Source organism: Channa argus, chromosome 11, assembly GCF_033026475.1.
Source record: "Channa argus isolate prfri chromosome 11, Channa argus male v1.0, whole genome shotgun sequence".
NCBI lineage: Eukaryota > Metazoa > Chordata > Actinopteri > Anabantiformes > Channidae > Channa > Channa argus.
Window position 1 is genome coordinate 17,336,059 of NC_090207.1, and position 27,008 is coordinate 17,363,066.

Sequence of the window (27,008 nt, forward strand, 5' to 3'; positions counted from 1 at the left end):
GAGTAAGTCTCAAAAGAACAAAAATGCATGAGGTCAGCCTTCAGCTATTGTCAGACAATACTTTTCAAACCAAGCATTACTCCTTCAGGGGCAAGAGGCTGCCAATCAAGTGTGCATTTTGCTGTGAAAAAAGAAACAGCGACAGGGAGAGTTTTCCTTAGGCATTGTCCACACTGCCGTGGTTGGCTGCTCTTAAGTTGAGCCAATGGCATCTTACATCCCGAACTGAAAACAAGAGTTTTTGCTCCTTCTTAGGAAACAGCGGGAAGGATGAGATATAGAAGAGGAAAAAAAGGAAAGAAATGTTCCAATTAAGTAGGAACCAGTGCATTATTAATGTAAAACATTTTCCAGTGTGGCATTGGGAGACTGATTAGCCTGTATGACACACAGTGATGAAGGCAGACAGAAAAGCACTTTCAGGAGATTAAAAAAGGTTGTACTCTCCACAGCCTTGCAGACCAAAGGACCAAATTAGAAAGCGTATTATTTTATTCCATGTAACTGGTTTCAGCCTGGATAAAATGCTAATTGCATATCAAAAGCATTCTCAAACAGAAGGAAAACCTGGAATGGGGCTGTATTTTCATTGGAGACGAAGCGGGACTTTACGATTCACTGACCAGCACACAATTTTAAGGAGTCCTTTGTTCGCTCATTCTCCTTTTTGTGTTTTGTGTCCATTTCTAACATTGCTACAGTTTTCTATTCTTTTGTTTCCCCTACTTTTTGGCATGTCAGCCTCCTCTTCACCGTAATCAAAACCATTCTATTCAGACTCACTCCTTTTCTCTCAGCTCTACTCTATTACTTTTAAACAAGGACGTGCATGGCAAACACATACTTGTTACAGTAGATGTGTGACAATCCCTTTTACAGGCTTTTGCAGTAATGAAAGACTAAGGGCGAGGTGGCTGGGATAAGGAGGATGTAAATGTAAAAAAGGCATGTTGATGATTAAAAAAAAACTAAAAAACTGTGCTGCTAATTGCTCCCATCAAAACCCAAACCAGTCAATTATTATGTTATGGTGAATACAAAATGTTGCGTGTGATATACATACGTACATGTGTGTCCATTAATATACACACACAAACAGAAATCTACTCATTATTATACTTAAATTTATCTTTGAACAATTTCTTCTGAAGTGCGTGATCTCAGTTTGTACCCAGACATTGCAATGTTGTGCTCATAAAGCTACAGTCTATAATGACTGTGAAAGTGAATGAATACATCTTTTTACAACAATAAACACACCCCACCACATATCAACCATGCTTGTTTTAATAATCCCCCTCTACTTAAGGAATTCTTCTCCCGTGACCAACTACAGTAAAATGTGTTAACCAATCAAATTTGAACCAGATAACAGCCACCCTGAATGTTATTTTACTTTTCTTTGTTATTAGAGAAAAGGATAATGCTCTGTGCGCTTCCTGCACTGATCTTTCTTTGTAGTCTGCCAGTTGAAATGAAACATAAGAACTTCAGTTTAACCAGGTTTAAATGCAAATACCAAAGAAATGGTGAACATGTTTTTAGAAAATAAATAACCTCTTTACTCTATGCAGTGGAGTCTTTTTATTGACAACTGCTATTAGATGTAGCAGAGGATCTGGTTATGCACAGCAGGTGGGAAATGCTCTGAAGCTGGCCCATCCCAGGCCACTAGCTTTTCAAAAATCACAAGGTCAGAGTTCAAATTTAATACTCAGACCGATGAGTTGGGCACAGGAGGCCTTTTCATTGCCTCTACAGAGCATAAGATATAACAATAAGTGTGTGTGTATACATAGTGTGTGGATGTACTGTACGCATGTGTGATTATGAGACTTGACAGAAGGGTTAAGGACGAAGGTCTGCTGTAACAAGCATACTAGAATCTTCTAAACCAGGAACAATATGAGGTTAGTCAGGCCCACAAAGAGACCATGGGATTGTTGGCCCTGCTGATGGCCCACACTTCCCTGTCTCCCAGCTCCAAGGACAACATCTACTAAAACATGATACTGTCTCCTGTTCATAAGTATGGACTGACAAATGATTTTTCAAAACAAAGAATTCAAATCCCAATATAAAAGACCTATTTACAACTTGAATTTGTCAATGCAATCAATCTAACAACATCTTTGTAAGAGTTTCCAAACACTGTCTTGATGGACAAACATACTTCCTGTGTCATGGTAACCAAAGTAAATGCTTACTAGGAATTGTACATATGATCTGTACATCTAATCAAATTATGTTAAATTCTTCAAGAGTTCATCATAAAATTTAATCTTGTGTGAGTGTTGGACATTTGTTTTTCCTTCTTTAACCCTATAGCAAGCTCCTGGCCTCTTCACTGTCTCCACGACAAGATGAGAGACTTAATTATACTGTCTGCCCACAACAGTGCTTTTATTATTCTGGCAGTGGCCATAAATAATGTAATCGAGAAGCAAAACACTGAAATGAAACCAAAAACTGAATAAGATTTATTGAAAATCAGTTTTGTTTTACAACAATTATCTCTAAATCTCAGAAAATAAATCCAAACCAGCCACCATGTACAGCCATTGAAAACATCTTAAATTCAAAATGCACCAAAATCCTAAGTACACGTTTGCCTGAGTTTACGTCATGGGCCTTTTTACCTAATAACTTTATTATTATTATTCTCTCTTTTTTTGTTGCTGTTGTCCAATCAATGAAATGAGAAGTGTGGTTTAGAACTACCTTGACTTATAAAAACACTCAAACAGATTCCAGTGTGCTATTCACAAGAAGCAAAAAGATATATTAAAATATCTAACATTAAGCATTTATTTACATGTAGCTGGAAAGGGTTACAGGGAACTCACAAGGAATTTAAATATGTATCATTTGGTTAGGTATTCACTTGAAAATCTTGGAATTTTAGTAGTACTGGTACTGGCCAATGTTTTGTTAACGCAACTACACTGTCCTAAACACGGAAACCGCTGCCAAAAGGTAGTTCAACTAGTTAAAACATTGTTGCCATTTCTTTATCCACAATCACTTTGTATTTTTAATATGTTCAATAAAGATTAGAAATGTTTGCATTTTATCAGCCTAAAAATATTGTGTTTGTTGATATTATTGACTTTGTTGAAGATAATTACACTTTTCCTGGCCAATTTATGGAGAAACCAAGGAAACTGAAAACTAATCAGTTGCTTTTTCTCACAACTATATGTCTTGGAATCATATGGAACAACATATGATGACAACTAAATCATGAATATCTGCAGAGTAGCTATTAAGTTATGGAAAGTTTTGTTTAAACATTATAGAAACCATCAGATAAAGACGTCCTTTACAACTCTGGCCCCCAACAGTGATCTATGATGGATAGAGTCAGGCATAGTCGGTTGCAGAGTGTATCTAGAGCTGCATGTGCCCTGGTCTACTATTTCCCTCTATGCCCACCCACTGAGAATGCATCCCCGGCAAACATCAATCTCCCTCTGTCTGCAATGTGCAACACTTCAGCACCTTTTATCAATGAAGAGCCTCTGTTTATGGCACTGTCCCCTTTTGTACTGTGCAGCTATTAGGGGGGTGAAACAGAAGGGGAGAGAGGCAGGCAGTAAAACAATTTCCACCCAGTGAATCACATTCAGCCCTCACACAGGCAACTGGGCCTGACCCCTGCCAGGCAATGACATAAACACTTACAAACAAAGACCATGAGCTCTGAGTAAGTGAGGAAAATAGGCTGACCTTGACATGTAGGTTTGTGGTGAAAATATAAATTGTGGATTTAAAGAAATTAGATTGTGCTTTTTAATGGCATATTTTGATGCTTCTTCTAAAAAAGAAACGACTATTATGCTTAGACATCGAAGAGAGATGATTCAATAATTCCCGCCTTTCATACAAAGGTACACTGCAGAAGCTGCGCTGCTGAATAGCAGGTGTAAGTGCTGAATGGATACAGAGCCAGCTCCCACCCTTCTTCCCCAGTGAGAAAAGGGATTTAACTCCGTTGATGCACGAGAGGAGGCAACAAAAGAGATTTGCATGGGGCGCACCAAGATGACATCATGTCAAATCAATTACAGATAAGGTGGACATGTTTAATTATTCCGATCTGAAAACTGCAGAAGATCAACTGGTGCATATTACGGAGCCCTGGCATCTGCGTAAAACACCCAAAGAAGCAACAACGAGGCTGTTCCACACCACTCGTTTGTTTAACAGTAGCAGGACATGTGCGCAACTCAAAGTGTGCCAAGATTACTTATGGTCCGCCTATGGTGAGCCTATAGATTGCTCAACGGAGCCTTTATGAGAGGGTCTCCAGCACAACGTGTGGGGTGGTTCCCCCTGAATTGTTTTATGTCAGTGGGAGAGAGAAAACCTACACAAAGCGGAGTAATCACACTGGAGATCCTGGATGTAACCATGGAAGCGTTTGTCTTCGTCTTCAATAGGCTACCCAGCCATTCATTTACTGATTGCACTGAATCAATATTTAGGCTTTTCAATTTTATTAGTGGCTCCAAGGGAGATTCTTGGCACGATGCAAAAAGAAATTAGCAGTGGTCAACCACTTTTAATCGTTTTCTTATTATGTTATACAATATGTCTGCTTGGGCTGTCTGGCATAATTGATGAGTAATATCACTACCCATTTGTTTCCTTTATTCCCTGCACTATTAATCTAGCACTGACAAAAGCGCCTAAAGTCACTGGTCATTACCGACTCACTCACTGAAAAATAGATCTAAAATGTCCGCATTGTCAGAGAGCCGGTGTAACAATGTGTCACAAAGCAATAATAATGTAGCATCCTCAGGTCTTTCGAAGAAAATTAATCCAGCAAAGTTTTTGCGCATCACCACACACCGCTGCTCATAAAGACAAACGGACCTATTGTTGAGAAGAGACATATGATAAATCTGTCCAACTTACCTGACAGCTTGCTTAGCCTCTCTGTCCAAGATAAATTAAAGTAATATAGCTGTGGATAACATTGGTAAGCGCCGGTGTCTTCAGTTCCTCCTCTTCTCAAACAGCAGCCAATAACCTCATCATTTTGTAACGTTATTTAAAAAAAAAAAACAATTTATAAAATCTGGATTTCCTCCGGCAACTTTGGCTTCCTGGTGAACAACACAGAAGATGGTGAAAAGTAATAGAAAGCGGTTCTAGGACCTTGTGGTCTCTCTATACACAGCTCCGGGCTTCTGCGGCCATGTGCGAGCTACTTGTGCTGTACACACCAAGAACTGTCTGAGCAGAAGGATTAGTTTGCAGCTTGTCAGAGACTGCAGCTCGTCTCCTGGCCGCTGCCTAATGAGACAAGATGTTTTAATCCCATTTGTGTCCCAATGGTGCACAGTGTGGCGAACGGGGCTCCACCCCGTGAGCCGAAAAGACATAGTTATACCCCACCCCCCCCCCGCGAGCAGGTGCTCCTCTGTTCCCAATGTTATCGCTAAAGCTTTACGTACAATTTATAATTAACTCGAACGCATTTTATACAAAATGCCTGTTTGCACAGACCCTGTGATGTTTTGCACGTGTCATTCGCTGTAGTATTTACGTAGCTTAAGTAATGTTTGTTAAAGTGAAAATACGTCCAAAAACAATTGATTGGAAGGCCCGTGTTTAGCAGCGTTTGGCAGATCAATTGGAATATGATAGCATTGGCATTGCATATGGAATAAGTTCGCTAGATTTAGCTTGTAACTCTCTGCACCCTCCGTAAATGCCGTATTTTCTACACACCAGCTATAATAGCATTTTAACAAAACACTCAGATTAGGTCAACTGAAACAAGTCGGTTAGTGTGGATATTATTACAAAAGTCTGGATAAAAATGACCCAATACCAACTTCTGTCGGAAATCTTTGTCTGTTTGCTCCTGACAACTTTTAACTTGACTTTTGGCGCCATCTCGCGATTAGAGGAAGTTTTGGCTGAGTCCTCTGTGATAACGTCATCACGTCAATATGCTCTGTTGACGTGGCGTGAGTAGTCGTTTAACAGTACCTCCAACGTAGCTAGATAACGTACCAAATGCAAGGTGAGCCCGACGATAATCCTCTACAAGTATGGATATAATTCCGGACAACTGATTAATCGGTGTTCACGGTTTCAGGTAAAGATAGTTGTTGAATTTAATCAAACATTTTCTGTAAGAACTGTAACCACATATGTTAATCCATAGAACTGCTAACTATTTAGCTTATGACTAACAATCCTGTATAGATGGTCCTGTTTGCTAACCTAACTTTAGGTGATCTGTAGATGTGGGTTTTACATTTTACCACTGTAACTACAAGACTATCCATAAAGTCATTTTAAGGCATTGAATTGGCGCCTAAAGTGCGTAAATCATCTTATAGTTTTATTGGAAAGCCACATCGTTTGGACTTTAGTGTGAGATAAACTAGTTTGGTATGTAGCATTAGCATGTTGTTAAATAATACATTTCTTAGCAGTCGGTACTTTAACATTAACAGTTACTTAAACAGTAACGTTGCCTAGTCTGGACTTTTATCCACAGTAACGTTCTGCCAGCTTCATTAACTAGCTGGTTAATTACACTTGTGTGTAACAGAAAGGAGAAGATTGAAGGTTAACATTTTAGCCTTGCATTGCTAGCTGCTAACGTAGCTCAGATCGTGCATTTTAATTTGAAAGTAGAAATCTCCAGTGAAGTCAGTCGATTGTGTTTCAGCTGTGATAAAGTAGGTATCATCTCTGACAGGAAGTCATATAATTAAGGTCGTAACGGGTAACGAAGGCTAACGCTAAATGTTATTTCTATAAACAGAGGTCTGTGACATCTCTTGGTAAACAGTTACTACTTGTAGCGTCGCTTATCCTGTTTGTACAGGCCCGATTTATTTAGCTAAACTGTGATCAAATGTTCAGGGAGATGGACTTAATTTTGTTTTTTAGTGTGTGGCACAGTCGTTTTTTTGTTTTTGTTGTTTTTAAAGAAGCCTATAATTGGTGTGTTAGCCGATGGTTACACCAGCTAAATTAAGGTTTAAGGGAGAGAATTGTTTTATTTTGTATGGTGTCAAAGTCCATACAGGCCTGTCCATTCATTTTCTTATGTCTGTAAAGTGTGAGTTGTAAGATTGCCTGAAACATTTGTCATATTCGGGGATAATGTTACAAACTGCTGGTTTCTAATAGAGATGATTGTTATAATGTGTCGCCCACACTAGTAAAACTAGTGAAATAAACGACTTATAGCCACCTGCATGTATGGCCAGTTTTTTCATGCTAGTTTCTGAAGTAGTGTAAGTTTGCCAGTGGTTATTGCATGAACATAACATATATTACAGGACAGTTGTTTTAAGCTATACATCCTTTTAAATGAGAATTGGTTTGGCTCTCAGATAAAGCATTTGTACTCAAGCCTATCTCTGTTCTTTCCAATACAGGGAAGGAAAAAATGTCCAGCAGAAGCCAGCACTATGGGTTCCAGTCAGCCACCATGGTGCAGCCTGCCAATGGCGGTCATGCTTATCTGTTTGGAAACAATGGCTCAGAGAATGACCTGTCAGAGGAAGACACAGAGAGCTATGAGTTACGATCACGTGGCAGAGAGAGGCTGCGGAGGAGCACCTCCAGAGAGAGGATGGATGATATTATCTACCTAACCAGAGATATCCAGGATGGCGACACCTTAAATAGTATTGCCCTGCAGTACCACTGCTCAGTAAGTCTGTGCTCACTGTGTGTGCTTGTCTTTATTTCTTCCTTTATCTCAGTCCTTTGTTTCCATGTTGTGGAAAGTGTACCATTGTTTTTCTATTTACACACAGTATTATACAAAAAGACAAAAAGCCTCCAACCCCCTATAAAATTTAGGGCAATTGTTAATGACATTATCTATTAATTCATGACTTTTACTAAGACATACAGCTTGTTTTTCTTTAAGCTTACTATATCTGACAAATGACAGTTCAAATAATAATTTATTTTAGATATATTCTAAGAAAGATGGAATAATATATCTTTGATTCGTTTTAAAATTTAGAGAAATATTATTTAAATAAAGATAGAAAAATAGTCATTTAACATGAATCAGTTTTCACCACAGCTTCAACATGAATCAAACTTTTCATACATTACCTACAAGATGTTATCTAGGACTCTAGGACAATGTTTCTCAATTTGACTGCCAAAATACACTCTTGTGACAACAAAGGAAGACATGGTTATTTTTAGGTTACTAAAGTATGCATATGGTGACTGCGCTATTGCATAGAATTTTGGGTGGCCAGGGTTTTCGGCTTGTCCCTTCAGGGGTCGCCGCAGCGAAACGTGTTCCACATGTTGATTTTGCCTGTGTTTTTTACGCCGGATGCCCTTCCTGCTGCAACCCTCCCATTTTATCTGGGCTTTGGACCGGTACAAATGTAGCCCATGGTGGCTGGGCGGGGCCACACCGGGTGGGCTGTGATTCAATCCCAAGGTCTACTCTATTTCAACCTGATGCCCTAGCCATTAAGCCACCAGTCCCACCCATTTGGGGGGCTTTAGTTATATTATCTTTTTTAAGTACTAGTAATAGTATTTAAGTAGTTCACTAAACAAATTTTTCTGTGCATTTCCCAGGTGGCTGACATTAAGCGTGCCAACAGCCTTTTGACAGAGCAGGACTTCTTTGCACTGCGCTCAGTTAAGATACCTGTGAGGCGTTTCAGCATCCTCACTGAGACTCACAGCACCGGACCTCTCAACTCTGCCTCACCCTCAGGTGCCAGGCACCTGCCTCAGTTCTCACCTGTTACCTCTCTCCCTTCTGAATTCTCTACAGACTCTTCTTCTTCTGCTGACAGTGTGGAGGGATTTCTGATGGAGAAAGACAAGGACATTGAGCAACTGGTGAAATCCACAGGCCCCTCTCGGAGCAGCCTTAATGAGGTTGTGTCTTCTTTAACACTACAGCAGCAACAGCCATTGCTAAGAGAAGTGGAGTATAAACCAACACAAAGAAAGGACCCTTATTATGGAGCAGACTGGGGCATGAGGTGGTCGACAGCTGTGGCCATCATGCTGGTTGTTGGTATTGTCACGCCTGTATTTTATCTGCTGTACTATGAGGTTGTTATGAAAGCAGAGGATAGCCATCATGTTATTCCTACAAATTCTCATGAAAAAGTATCCTCACATGGCAATAATTCAGACGCTGCTGTTAGACAAGCAAACGGTGCAGAGGCTGGACCAAAACATGATACTGGAAATTTGGCTAATAAAAAACATTTCCAGGATGGTAAGGTGGACAAACAAGGACATGACGAACACAGAGGGGATGAGAAAACATAAGGAATATAACTTTTCTTAACTCAGACACCTAATAAAACTGGATGAAAGGTCCAATTTGAGTTTTTTAGTAAGTTATTATATTGATGCAATCTATCTAAATGGGACAGTCACTTTTTACTGGGAACAGTCATTTACTGTAGGTTTGATATAAGGAAAAAGGTGCAGTCACAATTATTCCTTGTGTCTCTCCTTTTACATTTAATTGCTTTTCAACAAGTCAATGGTCTGAAAATGTTCCCAACTGTCTCTGCCAGATTTTCAAAGTTTTGCAAGGAAAACAGTAATGACAGGCTAAATATTTAGGAACTGGCAGATATATTTCAAAGTCGCTGTCACCAGTACAGGTAGGAGAATTAAGGTACATTTTCCATAAGTACTGCAGCATTTGTAGTTCACAAACTCAGTCCATGAAGTTCAGTAGTCCACCTGTATCTGTGAAGAATCATTGGTCAGAACCCTAATGAAACATTAATTCTGTGCTTTTGGTCTCCAAGAGGTTTTAGTACTACTTTTTTTTGCCATGTTACTAATGTTGTGTATTTTCCAAGGCTATTTGTTGGAAAGATATCATTGCTGCCATTGTGTTTAACATAGAATTAATTTATTTCAAGACTATTGAGAATTAGTCTTCACATACACCTATCAGTATTTGAGGTTATACGTTGCTTGAATTGTTCTTTCCTTTAGCTTTCCTAGTGGTACTTGCATTACCACATTTAAAAAATAAAAAATTAAAAATTAAAAATAATAAATAAAAACTTGTACGAGAATGGTGAAAAGGGCACAGTATTCTCAGAATGACTCATGCTTTTAATTATGTGAAATATTGACTATTATATAGCCCTTTTAATTTTATCATTGTTCACTTGATATTTTATGACAAAGCATTATGTGTTGTTGACAATATGTGCCTTTCAACCTGTGGAAATGTGCTACAGGCTGGAAAATAAATATCTATTTTGAATGAATTGTTGCAGCTGTGTACATAGTATGACATTTCTTATTTACATACAGTTTTATGGAAACCTTGCTTCAAGATAACAGTGAAAACAAAGCAGGAAAAAAAATCCAACTGTAACTTATCTACAATATTTAAACAAAAGAAACTCAGTATGTTGCTTCACCATCCATATTGTCATCACTGTCAGCAGCAAAATCTTCACCATTGTCAAAATAGCTGTCAATGTAGTCATTCTCCTATACAAGAACAAAAGAACATACAGTAATACCACTGAATCTTACAAATTTACCAGGTAAAAGATATATTTTGTTGATGAAGATTTCTGATCTTACTTCTTCAATGTCCTCTTCATCATATTCCTCTTCAATTTCTTCCTCTTCATCCTCTTTCCCTGTTTTCTTTTCAGTTTCATCATCAGATTTTTCAGTGTTTCCATCATCTTGCTTTGCCAGTTCCTTAAATTGACATGATTTAATGAAAAAAAAGAAAAGAAAAAACACTTGCCAGCTTTGAAATATTTCCCACAATGTTTGATTAGTAGCAAGAAAAAGTAAATAAAAACTTTGAACTTATCTGGATACATTTGTCTTAAAATTTGGCTAAATCTTTAAGTGACAAATGTCACAAAAGTACATGATTTGCAATTTGCTGGAAAAAGCAAATGAAGCAGTTTTTTGTGAAAGAATGGTCCCAAATCCCTCCTGAAAGTTTTAGAGGTCTGATTCACAGCTACATGACATTGTCATTTGAGGATATTGTTGCTACAGGTGGTTACAAGGTATGTGTTAATGTCCATAAAGACATTAAACATTATGATTGTTTGCATATTATTAACTAAAGCACAGCGTTTCTGTTCATTCACTTTTTCTTGCTATTGTAAGTACAATTTCATCTTTAGCTCTTGATAGACTGCATCAAGACAAAATCAGCAGTACATGTGATCAGAGTCTGAACACAAAAACAAGTGAAGAGAAGCTTACATCTAATTTACTCAGCATGTCCCCTTTGATTTTGCTTGACACCCTCAGAGTTTTTTTCTTCTTTGTACCTGTTGGATCGATGCATTTTGTCTTTAATCTCAGACTTATTCTGTGGAATCTCATGGAATACATAATAGCTTTAATATACCTGCTTTAGCACAAGTTTTTTTCTTTTGGGGCATCAGTTCTCTTGGTAAGAGGTTCCAGTCTGAAATATGAAGAATAGTACATGCAGTACATTATTTTCCATATTTTCCTTACATTTGGAATCTCATGGCAATGTGGTATTCAAATACCTGGAGTCCATTCCTCATCCTCCAACTGGTTTTGTTTCAGGTATCTCTCTGTGTATTTCTCTACTTCTAGTTTATGTAAAAACAACAACAAAAAACAAGGTTTGTCTTAATAAATAATTCGGTCTCAATTCAATTCCATAGGACATTTTGCAGTTAGAGTAACGTGTGAAAAAAAGACACCGTTTGCTACAAATGTGTTGTAACCACATCTGTAAATCATAGTTTGATATGTTTGGAGTATAGAATTATGTGCCAATCCCGAACACAATGAGTAATAGTTATAGATTGTTGTAGATATGATCTCTCAACTCCATCGCATATAAAATTATGTGAGTACTAAACACTTTTATGAAATACTTATACACAATTATACAGCTGAAAACATTCAGGCAAGACTCTGAAGAAATAAAAATGTACCAGTTCTAGTTATATTTTGCTACTTTATGTTCAAGGAAACTCTAAAAGACCATAGAAATAATTAAGTCAGACAAATAACACATATAACCTAATATTTCAGCCATAGATCCACCTTTTTCTCCTTTTCCCAGACATGACCCTAATGAAAAGTTTCAGTTCCTACAGTAAGTGCTGCATTATCCTCACCTACAGCAGCCAATTGTCTTGCGATAGCATTTCTATCAGATGTCAGCTTTCTAATGCACCACTTTCCTCTTTACCTGCTTTATTGGACTGAGGCCTGATGTTGCATGGCAACCGCTGCATTGTTCCCCTCATCTCCTGTTTCAGGGCCAGCATGTAATCTTCATCCTCGCCAGCTTTTAGTGGAACAGGTTTATAATCTGTGGTCTGGAAAGGGTTAATTCATCAATGCAAAACAATAACAATGAGTATAATATTTAAGTTTATTTTTTATACAGTAGATGTATATGTCTGCCAGTGTTTTACACTGTAGAACCGATGTGGCGGCATATTAAAAATATATTGAGACACAAATTTTCCTGCCATTGTTTTTCTTTATCAGGTTACATTTTAGTTTTAATTGACATAAGTGCAATTACATCTACTGTTTATAGTGAATTACTCTACAGTAGCAGCACTAAATTTTTAAGTTTTCAGTGATACTTGCAGCATGCCCAACAAAAGTGATGAACATTTACTATACTATAAAAATGCAATCATAGCATGTTGAACTTACTGTGTGTCCTTTGTGGTCCTTTACAACAAGTCAGTGGACATAACTTAGGACAACAATCCCAGACCATAATCTCATTGTTCTCATTTTAATTGGGCTCCATAATCAGAACATTCAGAAATGTATACACGAAGGTTACAGTACAGGAAAGGTTTAGCATAAGATGTTTCAGTGCATTGCCTTTGTCTTTTCCTTTTGGCGGTTCCCTTTCAGGGGTCGCCACAGCGAATCATGTGCCTCCCTCTAACTCTACCCTCTGCATCCTCTTCTCTCACACCAACTAACTTCATGTTATGTCTCACAACATCCATAAATCTCCTCTTTGGTCTTCTCTAGACCTCTTGCCTGGCAGCTCCACCCTCAGCATCCTTCTACAGATATATTCATAGTTTCTCCTCTGAACATGTTGAAACCACATCAATCTGGCCTTTATCTCCAAAACATCTAACATGAGCTGTCCCTCTGATGTCCTCATTCCTGATCCTGTCCATCCTCATCACTCCCAAAGAGAACCTCAACATCTTAAGTTCTGCTACCTCCAGCTCTGCCTCCTGTCTTTTCTTCAGTGCCACTGTCTCTAAGCTAAATAACATCAATGGTCTCCCCACCGTCTTGTACACCTTTCCTTTCATTGTCACTGATACTCTTTTATCAAAGAACACACCTGACACTTTTCTCCACCCGTTCCAACCTGCTTGCACTTGCCTCTTCACCTCTTTTCCACACTCTTTGCTGCTCTGAACCGTTGACCCTAAGTAGTTAAAGTCCTGCACTTTCTTCACCTCTGCTCCCTGTAACTTCACAGTTCCACCTGGGTCCCTCTCATTCACACACATGTATTCTGTTTTGCTGCAGCTAAGCTTCATTCCTCTGTTTTCCAGAACAGACCTCCACCTCGATAGATGTTCCTCCACCTGCTCCCTGCTCTCACTACAGATCACAGTGTCATCTGCAAACATCATAGTCAACGGAGATTCCTGTCTAACCTCATCTGCCAGTCTGTCCATCACCAGAGCAAACAAGAAGGGGCTCAGAGCCGATCCTTGATGCAGACCCACCTCCACCTTGAACTCCTGTGTCACACCTACAGCACACCTCTCCACGGTCTTACAGCTCTCACACATGTCCTGCACCACTCTAACATACTTCTCTGCCACTCGAGACTCCAGAGAGCTCCTCTCTCTGCACCCTGTCATACGCTTTCTCTAAATCTACGAAGACACAATGCAACTCCCTATGACCCTCTCCGTACTTCTCCATAAGCATCCTCTAAGCAAATACTGCAATCGTTGGACTCCTGGGATTAAACTATATTGCTGTTCACAAATGCTCACCTCTGCCCTTAGCCCAGCTTCCACTACTCTTTTTCACAACTTCATTGTTTGGCTTATCAGCTTTATTCCTCTGTAGCTGCCACAGCTCTGCACATCTACCTTGTTCTTAAAAATAGGCACCAGTACACCTCTGCTCCATTCCTCTGGCATCCTATCACTCTCCAAGATTCTCCCCAGGTATGCCATCAGGACCAACTGTTATCCACTGTTCACCCTCTTCAACTCCCTCCTCACTCCACACTTTACTAATCTTTTTTACTTCCTGTTCCACACCAGTCACCTCTTCTACTCTTTGTTCTGTTTCATTTTCCTCATTTCAGTGCCTAGCCAATACTCTGAAAAGGGGACAGGATATAAAACTATTACAAGAAACTTGTCGATACAGTATTGTACTAGTAAAGAAACACTGTGTTTTGTAAATACAAATATTTAGTAATATCAGAAGCATAGTGTTGCCTTTACTTTTCCCCACTTAGAGTGTGTTAGAATAAACATGATAGATCACGACCAGTTGATTGTTGATATTTGTGACTTGTGACCAGTAAAGACGGATTAAGTTGTTTGAAAATACGTACCACTATATCGCTCTGATCATGGTCATGTACAATTATTTCAGAAATGACTCCATCACATTCTTTACATCACTGCTGTGTAAATTTATTTTAAAATAAAAAAATGCAATATAGCCCTTCAATCTACACACAAAAAAAAAATTACAAAGGGAAACAAGTATTTTAAGGATTTTGCAATTTAGCAAATTAAAAAATACACTCATAACACCACTCAATTGTGGTCAGGTACATCCTGGTTGCTTCAATATTTATTTTCCTCCACAAAAGTCCACAAAAGACAAACTGAATTGATTAAATACAGTCTAGCCAAACAATTAACACTGTATGTCAGGGAAAAAAATAATAAAGCCATGATGAAGATCACTGTGATGGATATTAGAGAGGCAGAAATCACAGCAAAAATATAAAACCACTATTAGAGCTTCGAGTGTTCCCAGGTGAAAAGTGTCCTCAATATTTGTAGTTGTGTGTGTGTAGTTGGGATAAGCCTGAAACCACCAGTACTCTTCCTTAAGTTACCTGTCCAGCCAAAGTGCCATAATAAAATATTGAAGTAAGTAACCAGGAAACCTATGGTCCCTCCAACAGAGCTTCAGAAGGCAATGGAGAAACTGGATGAAGTAGAACTGCTTCACCATGTGCAAACCACATAGAACATCGGTGGTGATAACTGAATGTGGCAGCTCACAGATGCTTTCCATTCGTACTACATAGATCTGCCAATAAGAGCTTGATAGACTGCCTAAATCCAGGTGCTGTTTGAGAAGCTTGCAGAGACTTATAAACTGTCAAAAGGAATTTATATGTGAAAATGTAACAGTCGTTTTCACTTTGTCATCGTGGATTATTGTGTGTAGACTGAAGGGCACAAATTGAAAATAAAATGTACAATGGCACAAAACATGAAGGGTTGTGAATACTTTCTGAAATGATTGCAGACAATACTATATACTTTGGAGTATGGAGATACTCTAAATGTGCAGATTGTACCCACTAATCCTTAATCACTGCATACTGTCAATCATTCACTTTATTACTAAAGAGCAGTAATAACGTGAATGATTGGGCACTCAAAGGGCAAAAATACTTTAACTATCTGATGTATGCTTTAGGAACTGATTGTTGTTGTACCAGAGGATGCTCTGGAAAGAGACATGGCTTTTAAATAAGTGAATGACACACATTTAAACAAATAGCCTACAGATAAGTCATGTTGGGATCTCTGCATTTGTGTGTGAGCGAGAGAGAGAGTGATACTTACTGGAAACAGAGGACTGGGCCCCACCCTGGCTTCTGGCATGCTGCCCCTGCCGATGCCCAGAGCCTCAACATTGAAGGTAAAAGCTGCTATTCCACGACCCCTGGCCGCCATGGCTGCAAGCGTCCTGGGTACCTGCGGAACAAAGTCCACATGTCTTCAGTCAGCTCCACTATCATCCGGTGTTGACACGACAAATACACCACAGCTTTCATCGACTGGTTGTCATGCTCCTTACGATGCTACATTTGTCAACACATTCAGGTCAGACAGGTCAACACATACAGTAAGCTGTAATACTCACTAGGGGACTTTTAGTACGTTGCTCTTATTGTGGACACGTAAAGTCCTAGAGGGATCTACACTTTATTGCAACTTACACAGCTGCATTTAGTGAATGTTTTCACTTTTTGAGTCAACAACGTTCAACTGCGGTTTCTGAATTGTTGTCCGCCACATAAACTAACGAATCAAATCACTAAACATACTTATTAACCTAATCAAGCTCTGTAACGCTTTGCTAAAGGGGCTAATGCCGGTGTGTGCACACTACACTCTGCAGGATGCGTAAATGTGGCTTTAACTCGCCCCACCCCACGTGACGTTGGACCACACGTCCCTTCATTCTAGCCAATAGCAGCGCGATTTAGAATGTCGTTGCTCCCCCGTTCGCCCAATGAGCGCTCTCTCCTCCTACAAGGGCGGGTCAGCTAATTCACCACATCAACCTCAATGAAAACATATCACCTTTAGCCAGAAGGCTACTACCAAATCTCCGCTACAAAGCCACCTCGCTTCACAGCACCCACAGCAGCGCCCTTCGACAAGTGCATGAACTGGGATGTCTGCAACCGACTGGTACGCGCACAAATCGCTCGGAGACGGACTTTTCTGGATCCAGGAGCGATTCTTCCAGTCAGAGAACCGGGCTAACATCTGGCTGCTCCGCGGCACACACCAGGACGTGGTGATAGACACTGGTTTGGGCTTGAGGAGCTTACCAGACTACATCGACGCTAAGGGACTGCTTGGCAAAGATCCGCAGAGGAAGAACCCGCTGCTGGCCATCGCCACCCACGCCCACTTCGACCACTCGGGTGGTCTACATCAGTTCCAGCAGGTGGGCGTCCACAGCGCCGAGGTCGATGCCCTGGCCAACGGAGACAACTTCGAGACGGTCACCTGGCTCAGCGACAGGGAGATAACAGTTTCTCCCAGTCCAGGATGGAGGGCAAGGCAGTATAAAGTCAAGGCTGTGCAGCCCACACACATACTGCAGGAGGGTAGGTCGGAGAGGCTGCTTTTGTGGTAGGACATCAGAGATCAAATGAATGGTGGCAAGGTTTCAATGCGTCTGTCCGACAAGCATCACGGTCGATACCATTAGAGGGTTTTTAATGGGTGCGCCTCCACTCTAGTTGTAAATACTGTGCACAATTTGATCTAACGTTATGCGGAATAATTTCAGTCTCCACAAGGAGATATTCCCACACAGATAATTTGGCAGAACTCCAAAAATGACTGGCTTCATGATAACACACATGTTTATCTTCCTATGTAAAGACATTTATTTGCTCAATGCATCGCTTGGCCCCTTTGCCCTAACCTTAGACCCTCTCAAATATTACAATAACTCAACTCTTATAAGACATCCATGGACTGTATGGGGCTGAGGGAGTGTGAAGACAAGGTACTGTAATACCTTATTACCCTGACATGGTCATCTTCATACAGAGAAGCCAGCAGTGCAAGAAAAGAGCATCTCTTTATTGGTCATTAAAGATTCCAACATAGGCATAAACTATTTTTTGTTATTTCTTAACCTTTTCAATTCCTGTGGTTGAACTCTGCATTGGCATCACATAATAAAAGTTTGTATTTTGTATAATATTAAGTGAATAAAGACATGGGGGGTACATTGCTCTCTGTCTTATTAACATGACCAATGTAAATAGTGCATAGACTGGTAATTTGCCAAGCCCACCCACAGCAAACTGCACTGAGAGTGTGACAGGAATAAATCGTCTTTTGTTAGTTTGTTCTGGCAGCTACTGTTCTTATTCTCATCCGTATTAGTAGAGTAGCTCTATTTTTAGCTGACTTTGATCTATTACTTCGAAGTAAAATCCAAAGAAAATGCAGGAGACTGGATTTACACTTAGTGTGAAAAAGCACCTCATAGATAACCTCACAGCACAGATTTAGATTGTCACCATACTTTTGGCAGACACACACCAAATCATTCAGTAGATTGAAATCATATTCTGCACCTTTAGAATATAGAATTTATATTCGTTTCAGTATACATTTTACACAGAAGATGTTGCATTTGGGGCAACCATTGTTGTTGTTTGTCTCTGGACTGGATTTTACTTTCAATCCTATTTAATATTCTTGTGTTCTGCACCGTTGATCAATACACTTGTTCTGCTGTGTCAGAGCCACTGCTGCAGGTGGAATATGTCATTGCTTGTTGTGTCAGTTTCAGTTTCCTCCTGTCTCACTGTGCAACTTACACCAAGCATGGACCAAATACATAACATACTGAATGTCCCAGAGTTTTCACATCGAGGTTAAATGAGGTGACATGTGAAAAACATCACCCTGGCTTGATTCCAACTAGGCAAATTATGAGCAATATAGGAATGGGGTGAATATTGAGTTATTAGGTTGAACTTGCTTGTTTGTGTGAATGAATACACAAAACAACATTAGAAAACACTCCATAAATTTGATTATGATGCCCAGTTATATCTATCTATCCAACCAGATGAAAAAAATCAATTAATCAAACTTCAGGCATGGCTACAAGACATAATGGCCTGAATGTCCCACGATTTCCTACTTCTAAACTCTGGAAAAACTGAAATCATAATATTTTGACCTAAAGTGCGTAAGAAATATGCTGTCAAACCATATTGTTACAAACTGTTGCAAAGATGGTGTAATTCTGGCCCCCAATACTACTGCAAGGAGCCTCAGTTATTTTTGACCAGGATCTGTCCTTTACGTTTCTTACATGTAAAGCTCTAAAGGGTCAAGCTCCATCATATCTAAAAGAGCTCACAATACCATATTATCCCAATAGACTCTTTAGATCTCAGAATGCAGGCCTACTTTTGGTTCCCAGAATTTCAAAAGGTAGAATGGGAGGCAGATCCTTTAGCTATCAAGCTCCTCTCCTGTGGAAACAGTGTAGATTCGGGAGGCCGACACCCTCTCTACTTTTAAAAGTTTTTCCTCTCCACTGTTGCCTAAGGCTTGCTCAGAGGGGATTTGTAGGGATTTCTCTATACATCTTTATAGCCTTGAATTTATTAAGTAAAGTGCCTTGAGATGACTTTGTTATGAATTGGGGCAATATAAATAAAGCTGAATTGACTTGAATTGAATACAAAATATATGATACTATCTCTGCCTCTTTTTCTCTAGGAGATGTCATCAACTTGGGTAACAGACAGCTGACGGTGCTCCACATGCCTGGTCACTCACGGGGCAGCATCTGCCTCCACGATCGAGACAATAAGCTGCTCTTCAGTGGAGATGTAGTATATGATGGTTCTATGATTGACTGGCTGCCTTACAGCCGCGTCAGTGACTACATCAGCAGTTGTGAGCGTCTGGTGGGGTTGGTGGATAGCGAACAGGTAACACTACAACAAAGATCAACTGAACTTTTCTGCATCCATTCCAACTATCTAAAATATATTACATTTATAATTAAAATACATTTGTTATGTATTCATGTCTTTGAAATGTGTATGTTTTTTGCACTGAGCATTAATGATATTAAGCAGAAGTACGACTTTCAGGTTGACCAAGTTCTCCCAGGACACTACAACACATTTGGCGCCAAGCGGCTTCATCGGATTGCATCCACTTATATCAGCAGAGCAGGAACGTGCCCTGCAAAGTTCTCCACATTTGCCTGGAGTGCTTTGGCTGGGGTGGCACTGCGGATGTTCAACCCAAGGAGTGCCTGTTAATCAGAGGGGATCATTGAGCTTGATACGGAACAAGTGCACAAAAAAATTTAATTATTGAGGACCTGAAAGAGGATGAGAAGGGAAGAGACTGTTACTGTTCATTTACTAATCTAATCTAACAGAAGTCATAGAATTGCCAAACTTTGAGTTGAATGCTCTTTTAGGGTCAGTAATCAACATCATATGAAGCATATAATGTAAAGCAATTATTAGTATCATTCTCTTAAATATGATTATGTATATGGTCTGAATATTGTAGTTTTTTTATACTTTAAACAGATACTGAAACTAAAGTTTTAATAGCACAACAATGGTACAGCTCTGTACTACAAACAGAAAGCAAGGAGCTTCAGGATCTCTACTGAGACATTTGAAACAGTCAGTACGGCCATAGTATTTCTCTATGCATATTACAATGCTCAGTGAAGACTCAGTGTCAACTACCTCCTGTGTTTGTAGAGTGCTTTGTACTATTGAAATATATACAGCTTTGCAACTGAAATATTGAAAATTAAACCTCTGTTCTATCTACCTGTTGTGCTGTTTCTAATTTACATATACTGTCTGCAGCTTATTTATCCCTTCATTTATTATCTTAACTGCATATCCTGTTTAGCTTCAAGGGGGGCTGTAGCCTATCCCAGCTGTCATTGGAAAAATGGCAGGGTACACACTGGAAAGATTGCCAGGCTGTTTCAGGGCCAACACATAGATATTCACAGACAGACAATTCATCAAACGTGCATGTCTTTGGACTGTAGGATTGATAAAACATTTATTATAATTAATATTATATTATTCAAACATTAGATTTCCACATTTTTCATTTTAAGTTTGCCTTCTATGATGGCATACATGCAGAACAAAAAGCCTGCTAACAAGGAAAACTCTTGCAATGTTATAACATTCAATGTTATCTTTTCTTAACAGTTAAACAATCTGAAAGTCATCTGTTTATATTATGATTATCAGGTATCAATATAACTGTATTTATACCAAATTAATAATGTAACAAAAAAGAGAAGAGGTTTATTTAACTTATACAAATTAATTTACAGTAACAAATGCCATTTTTCAAGCATTTGACAGTTTTAAACCTTAGTAAAAATGGCTGCCCGAGTTTTGAGCCAGAAACTGTTAACCAAATCGACAGTAAACAAGACAGACAATAAAGAAGACACTTTACTGCACCAACAGAGACACACTCTCCTACAAGATTTGATTCAGTTTTCTTGTGACAAGTAACTGCTGTGAAGTTCCTAAATGACAGCAAGTTACATAAAAAATACAGCTGGCAGTTTAAACCAACCATTTTTTTTGTTTCTCTGATTATGACTTAACTACTAACTCCAGATATAGGTACTTAATTTCATAGGTGTTCAAAAACACAACCACCATTAAATAATTTCCAAGCTGTCTTTCTGTGTTACTTAATAACAGATTGATGGACGTTTCACATTTTATACAGACCTTCCACAAGCAGGAATCATGATCCAGTAAAATCCCACAATACCGTAGTAAAGCAATGTAGCAGAAATTTAAGTATGGCTTCAGTTTTCAGTAATACTTTGGTTAATTTTACTTTATTATTGTGTTGGTTCTATGTTAAGGAGGATCCATTACCCACTTCTGATGACAACCATTCGACAGTGTGCACAAAATAGTAAAAGTAAAAGCTCAGAATTTTACCCTGAAGAGGTCACAGTAATTACCAGTACAGTAAGTATGAGCACTTGCATTGTGTTAAGCTTTCACCAGATTCATTGTTAAAATGATCTCAAGTAGTTAATGATAACATGCAAAAAAACAAAATAAAAGATGGTGCATAGTAATTTTAGGAGAACCACAAAGATCATTGGATGTTTGAATAATTAGATCAGTACACCGAAGTAGATATCACAGTACAGGTGATCAACATCAACATCAACCCATCCATTCACGCTTAACAGCTAAAAACATTTGCAAACTTGATTGATTATACCTACGTTCGTCTTGCATGTTTATCTTTCCACATGCTCACTGGCTCTCGTAGAATAAGCTCTGCAAACCTTTATTAATAAAATACAAACGAGAAACATACAGTCTAGTGCATTAATACATAGGATCTTAATACTATACTTGTTTGGCCAGGACGGCCGATGCAGAGGACAAAACAGATCCTTTTCCAGTTTCAGAATTAGTTTCCAAAGACAGAGAGGAGGCCTCGTGTGGCATGTCTATCAGCTCTTAGCGTCGCTTTCTTCCAAGCAGCATCACCATATTTTTTTAAAGCAAACAGAGTACCCTCCATTCAGTTTTGGACCATCTTAAAAATTGTGGCAACCCAATAACATGCAGAGTCATGTGCAGTGATTGTCGCCTGTCATTTAGAAATCATTCCAGTCTTTAAAAATCCATCCTCAACCAGGAGGCAGGCTAGAGGCAGCTTACCCTCCTCAGGGCCATACATGTGGTCTAGCATATAGCCTAAAAACTGGTTTTAATGTGCACTCTTGCCTTAAGGCCAGCCTAAAATGTCTGCCAGGACATAAGTTCACACTTGACTCTGGAGCCAGTTGCGAGGATCAAGTCTGGCCCTGAGGTTCCTGAGGCTGCGTCGAGCCGGTGAGGGCCTTGAGAAGGGGGCTCCTTCAGAAGATTCTGGGCTGTGGCTGCCCTCACTGTTGCTGGAGCTGTTGCTGGAGGTGGAGCTGGAGCAGGAGAGTGTAGTCTGTGTGCTGCGCTGCGACAGAGGAGAACGAGAGGAGATAGGGAGAGGGGTAAGCAGCGTGGAGGGAGGTTGCTGGCAAGGGCATTGGTAGGTTCCCCCTCCTCCGTACCCCTTCCCTCGAAGAGTGCTGAGCTTAGCATCCAACGATAGAGTACGTGGCCTCAGACGAGAGGGGGGAGATGAAAAAAGAGAGAAGTTTGAAGAATGCTCGGGCCAGCCGTGATGGTGAGAGCAGGGACTGGTGCTGCAGTGGCTATCACTGTCTGATGTTAGACTTGCATCTGAGGACAGCAGACCCAGCTGTGGGCAACGATGAGGGCTCACAGGGCTCCGGGGAAGCCGATGAGGGGTACAGGGGCTGTGGCACAATAGATGAGAAGTACAGGGACGAGAGCGACCAGCGCTTGTTGGGTTGTTCTCCTCAAACACGGACATCCAGGTTGTGGAGGTGCCTAGCTGGCTGCGTAGCTCCAGCTCCTGCATTCTCCGTGCCAGGGTGTCTGACACAGTGCTGCTGAGGTCATCAGATGACTCAATAACTGAAGAAGAGATGCAGCAAAAAACATTATACTGCTGCAGAAGTTTTTTTTTAAAAAAGATTTTTTTCCCAACAGTTTAAAATTATTTCTTTGAGTTGTGCATTTTGGAAATCTTTGGATAGTAAATTTGGTACACCTTTCAGTCTAAAGCGTTATTATTCTTATGTTTTTCTAGATTCCTAAAGATTATTATAGTTTTGTTGCAAAACTTAGGAATATCTCAATTTCAGTGAAAGACAGAAATTTATATTTATAGATGTGTCTGATATTGATTAAATGTTAATTTTAAAAAGTTGCAAGATGATTTTAAAACATATATATAAATATGTGCAGAGTTATTAAATGTTTTTTTTTTTACTATCTAAGGACACATTTTCTTTAATCTACACATACATGACAGAACAGTACATGGCATTTGTTTAAAGATTTTCACTGTAGATGAGTCATAACCTTGTAGTCCCAGGACTGCAACATTTATCACAGTGTCATTTATATGGAGCCCTACTCCTGTTACTTCACCTGTCGTTGTAATAGGACGAGAGCAGAGCACGAATCTCAGCAGACACAGCGTTATCCTGCAGCAGAAGACCCTCACAGGAGGGTGTGGCAAGAGGGGCTGCCAAGGGGTTAGGAAAATCAAGAGGCAGGTTGGCGACAGAGAGGGATAGAGTGGACAGAATATGTGCAACAGGTGGAATTTAGTTTTACGATGTTATAAACAGAAAGCGGTAAGGGTTGATGTGTTTATTAAGGAAATGAATGCATGAGAGAAATAAATCCAATCAAGGTTAAAAAATATTCACTCATTAAAAATTTACAGCGAAAGGTGATGAAGAATGTGGCATTTATCATAAATAATTTATGAGGACACAAGGAAATAATAAAGGACAAAAGAGACACAGCAAAGGAGCGATGGATTAGGAACAAAGAAAATTGAAAAGGACAAAGAGGAAAAAAGAAACAGAAGACAGAGAGTGAGTCAGCGTGTCAGAGATAATGCCATACTATCTACATTGCAGAGAAGTAAAGAAGTAAAGCAGAGTGTGAGTTTGACATATCAAAGTGGAAAATTTATTTGTGATGACATCTGTCATTCACATGGACGCAAGGAATTAAAGTCACACACAGTCACATGCAATGTGAACCCAATCTTTTCTTCTCCCATCTTCTCCTTTATTTTTCTTACGTAACCTTAAATGACCAAAAAGAATCTTTTAATTGGTGTGAAGTCTTACCCATTTCGTGGTATAGAGAGCCCTGTTTTGGTGTGGCAGGAGCCGATTTCCTTGGCGATGGCAGCTCAATTTTCATTAAGTCATCACAGCACTGCTTCCACTGGCCTGTATATTGGAGACAAAGTGTGACCTTTGGCGAACCATGAAGAGGATAAAGACTATACAACAGTATGTGGCTTTGAGGTGCTGTCTTTTAAGCAGCTATAGTAACATATGTAGTGGGTGTAAGTCACAGACACCTTCTGCGTTACAGCAGAGCAAGTACTTACTCATGTCATAGAAATGTTGCCAAAAGGCTTCCATCCACCGGTGTGTGTCCTCACGACTGTCTGTGGTCAGAGTGTGTGTAACCTCCTCACCTCCGTAATGGTTACTGATACAGATATTCTGAACTTTACTGTGAGGGTCTTTCTCTGACGCACGTATTCTGGTCTCCTGAAACACGGGAGCAACAAAGAGTACAATCATCTGCCACGAAATGACTACAATCAGCAATGAATGCCAGCACTCCTGAATGAACAAAATTATGTGCTGCAATAAGTGATCATTACGGCAATTGTAATTGTAAGTCCCCACTGAAAATAAGCCCTCACTAATAAAGCTACTAATTAGTCCTCTTCCAAACCATTTCCCTTCAGCAATTATACAACAAAAGGTGCAGACTCCCAATTCCCACTGCCTCATTCTACTCCAAATGTGTCTAGGTGTGTATGTGACCACTAGATGGCAGTGTTGTTCCATTCACATACTCCTCATACTGCCGTCCCTCCTCCCTCACTGTCAGACAGATGATTAACAAAAGGATCATACAGCTATGATCTGATCTGACTGACTTGGCTTTAGGTCATATGTCTGCTCAGGGTCAGAGGCTACAAAAGAAAGAATGAGTCACTGCGGAAAAAATTAGAAACGCCACAAGCATTAACTCTCAGACACAGACGCAGGAAATAAGATGATTGAGAACCTGACTGGCTACCTGATTGTTCTCACTTTGGTGCCTAGAAAAATGAAGGGACAAGAGAAATGATACAGAACATTTAACATTTAATTTAAATCTGTTTGCTCTGACATGCATGCTCTTTTAAAGCCTTGCTGAACACAGTTATGCCAGAAGGCAACAGGACCCCAGTTTTCTTCTCTTGGCTTCCAGGGAGCTCTACTGGGGAAACTGATGGCTACACGCCTGGCTCAAGGGCAGCTTACTAGTAGATTTTTTGAGAAGATCTTTTTATTTATTCACATTTTTGCCTGAGGTTCTGCCAGTTGGCTCAAACTGGAATTCAAAATGGAATCTAATCACAAGTCTAGTCCCCTTACTATCTAGGCCCCCCTATGCCTTAGGTGTTCCAAAATATACACAACTGTAGGTTTTCTGTCTGGGTCAACCTCTGGAGACAGAGCTTTTTACTACATTCCAGATATTTCTACTTTTAAATGACTCCTTTGCTGACCTTGTTGATGGCAATGGTGAAAGCTGGTTCAGCATTAGCCTCCACATCTTCTTGCCGATGGTAGCAAAAAAGGCTTGTTCCTTTCAGAACTGCATACACTTTTGTCCAACTCTGAGGGTCACCTCCACACTGCTGTAAGGTACAGAAAAAGATCGGTTTAATGTGGAATAAAAGTCAGTGAAATAAAAAAAAAAAGATGGCTTCATAACCAGGAAAGGAGGGAAGTAGAGGAGGAGGAAAGGCAAAAAAAAAACACAGATATGGAAAGCCTGAAAGAAATAGTTACCTTTCATTGCTGCATACAAAGCTGCTGGCTTACCTTAACTTTCAAGCATCCGCTCATCATCTGTTGGGTCATACAGTGAGGCTGAGCTGCGAGGCGGCAACACATACTGCCATAGAGTGGCAGCCAGTAAGAACACTCTTCTACAGGGAGAGAGAAATAGATGGGCATACGTAAACATTATTATTAAATAAGTATTTTCTCACATGACATTCATAATTCAACTCACACACGTGTAAACAGCACTCATATGTACCCACAAACACAGATACACCGGTCGTACTCACGTCACACAGCCCCCCTTTAACACACAAGTCAAGGCACATGAATATAAAAGATTGGCAGCTGCAGAGAGGGCCATGAAGTGTTGCAGTGAAACTTTACAGCAGGTTGAAGGGCCAGTAAATAAAACGCGAGGGGCCTGTCTGTCTGTGGCTCTGGGCCCTTGTTAGCCTACATCATTACAGCTTTACACAGCAGTCACCTCACTAGCACAGCCTTTTATTACTGTGACCTTGAGAATGGCTGTCTGTCAGAGGGGGAGGACAGACAGGGGGGGGAAGAAGGTGCACAGAATGCTGATTTAAAAGCAAATTATTATAGAATGTAAGGAGGAGAAGTGAGGGAGTGATGAGTGAGAGAGGGACAAAAACAGACAGATGGCTGATCTGGCAGATAAAGGAGAAAGATGGTGAGAAGACAAACTGATGGAGGCTGCCACTCACCGTTGCCTGAGATGGTGAGGTCATGTGTGCGAAAGTTGTCCTGGATGTGTGACAATGACAGGGTGGTATGAGCTAAGAGGTGGTACTTGGGGCCTCTGTCGATACATAAGAGGAGGGAGAGAAATGTATTCATTGACTTTGCATTTTTACAGTGAAAAACGATCTCCATAAATATGTCTGGCTGTAATCTTATAATATATCTTTCTCTCTCTATTCTCC

At 39.9% G+C, this 27,008-nt stretch overlaps 5 protein-coding genes across 13 annotated transcripts in view; 2 read left to right on the forward strand and 3 right to left on the reverse strand.

Moving 5' to 3' along the window:
• adgrv1 (adhesion G protein-coupled receptor V1) overlaps positions 1-5,313 on the reverse strand; it is a 96,197-nt gene extending 90,884 nt beyond the window's left edge. For 2 of the 4 annotated variants that reach the window (XM_067521763.1, XM_067521761.1), the window contains exon 1: positions 4,924-5,308. The gene's annotated coding sequence lies outside the window, so the exon portion shown is untranslated. Of the gene's footprint in view, positions 1-4,923 lie in introns of all 4 variants that reach the window. The other 2 variants (XM_067521762.1, XM_067521764.1) reach the window with 2 other exon arrangements.
• Positions 5,314-5,979: 666 nt separating this feature from the next.
• lysmd3 (LysM, putative peptidoglycan-binding, domain containing 3) lies at positions 5,980-10,287 on the forward strand. Its single transcript, XM_067520889.1, has 3 exons — positions 5,980-6,115; positions 7,416-7,693; positions 8,596-10,287. Exons 2-3 carry the CDS (start codon positions 7,427-7,429, stop codon positions 9,304-9,306), a joined length of 978 nt encoding a protein of 325 aa, XP_067376990.1. The 5' UTR covers positions 5,980-6,115; positions 7,416-7,426; the 3' UTR covers positions 9,307-10,287.
• A 79-nt stretch (positions 10,288-10,366) lies between these two features.
• On the reverse strand, positions 10,367-16,999 carry polr3g (polymerase (RNA) III (DNA directed) polypeptide G). Of its 2 annotated transcripts, none has more exons than XM_067520891.1 (8): positions 16,862-16,999; positions 15,864-15,995; positions 12,221-12,350; positions 11,544-11,609; positions 11,396-11,455; positions 11,248-11,315; positions 10,600-10,722; positions 10,367-10,503 (listed from the first exon to the last, which is right to left on the reverse strand). In XM_067520891.1, exons 2-8 carry the CDS (start codon positions 15,972-15,974, stop codon positions 10,414-10,416), a joined length of 648 nt encoding a protein of 215 aa, XP_067376992.1. In that variant the 5' UTR covers positions 15,975-15,995; positions 16,862-16,999; the 3' UTR covers positions 10,367-10,413. The 2 variants fall into 2 exon arrangements, with proteins under 2 accessions (XP_067376992.1, XP_067376993.1); XM_067520892.1 differs by lacking the exon at positions 16,862-16,999 and adding an exon at positions 16,165-16,433.
• mblac2 (metallo-beta-lactamase domain containing 2) lies at positions 16,569-20,377 on the forward strand. Its single transcript, XM_067520890.1, has 3 exons — positions 16,569-17,143; positions 19,293-19,507; positions 19,673-20,377. The coding sequence occupies exons 1-3, from the start codon at positions 16,702-16,704 to the stop codon at positions 19,844-19,846; spliced, it is 831 nt and encodes a 276-aa protein (XP_067376991.1). The 5' UTR covers positions 16,569-16,701; the 3' UTR covers positions 19,847-20,377.
• Positions 20,378-20,604: 227 nt separating this feature from the next.
• The window catches only part of rtkna (rhotekin a), a 51,431-nt gene continuing 45,027 nt past the window's right edge, over positions 20,605-27,008 (reverse strand). For 3 of the 5 annotated variants that reach the window (XM_067520883.1, XM_067520884.1, XM_067520885.1), the window contains exons 6-11: positions 26,790-26,884; positions 26,101-26,207; positions 25,782-25,913; positions 24,600-24,765; positions 24,331-24,435; positions 20,605-23,095 (exon numbers count right to left, since the gene is read on the reverse strand). In XM_067520883.1, coding sequence (XP_067376984.1) covers positions 22,380-23,095; positions 24,331-24,435; positions 24,600-24,765; positions 25,782-25,913; positions 26,101-26,207; positions 26,790-26,884 — 1,321 coding nt within the window. In that variant the 3' untranslated portion in view covers positions 20,605-22,379. Of the gene's footprint in view, positions 23,096-23,610; positions 23,712-24,330; positions 24,436-24,599; positions 24,766-25,781; positions 25,914-26,100; positions 26,208-26,789; positions 26,885-27,008 lie in introns of those variants that run through there. The other 2 variants (XM_067520886.1, XM_067520888.1) reach the window with 2 other exon arrangements.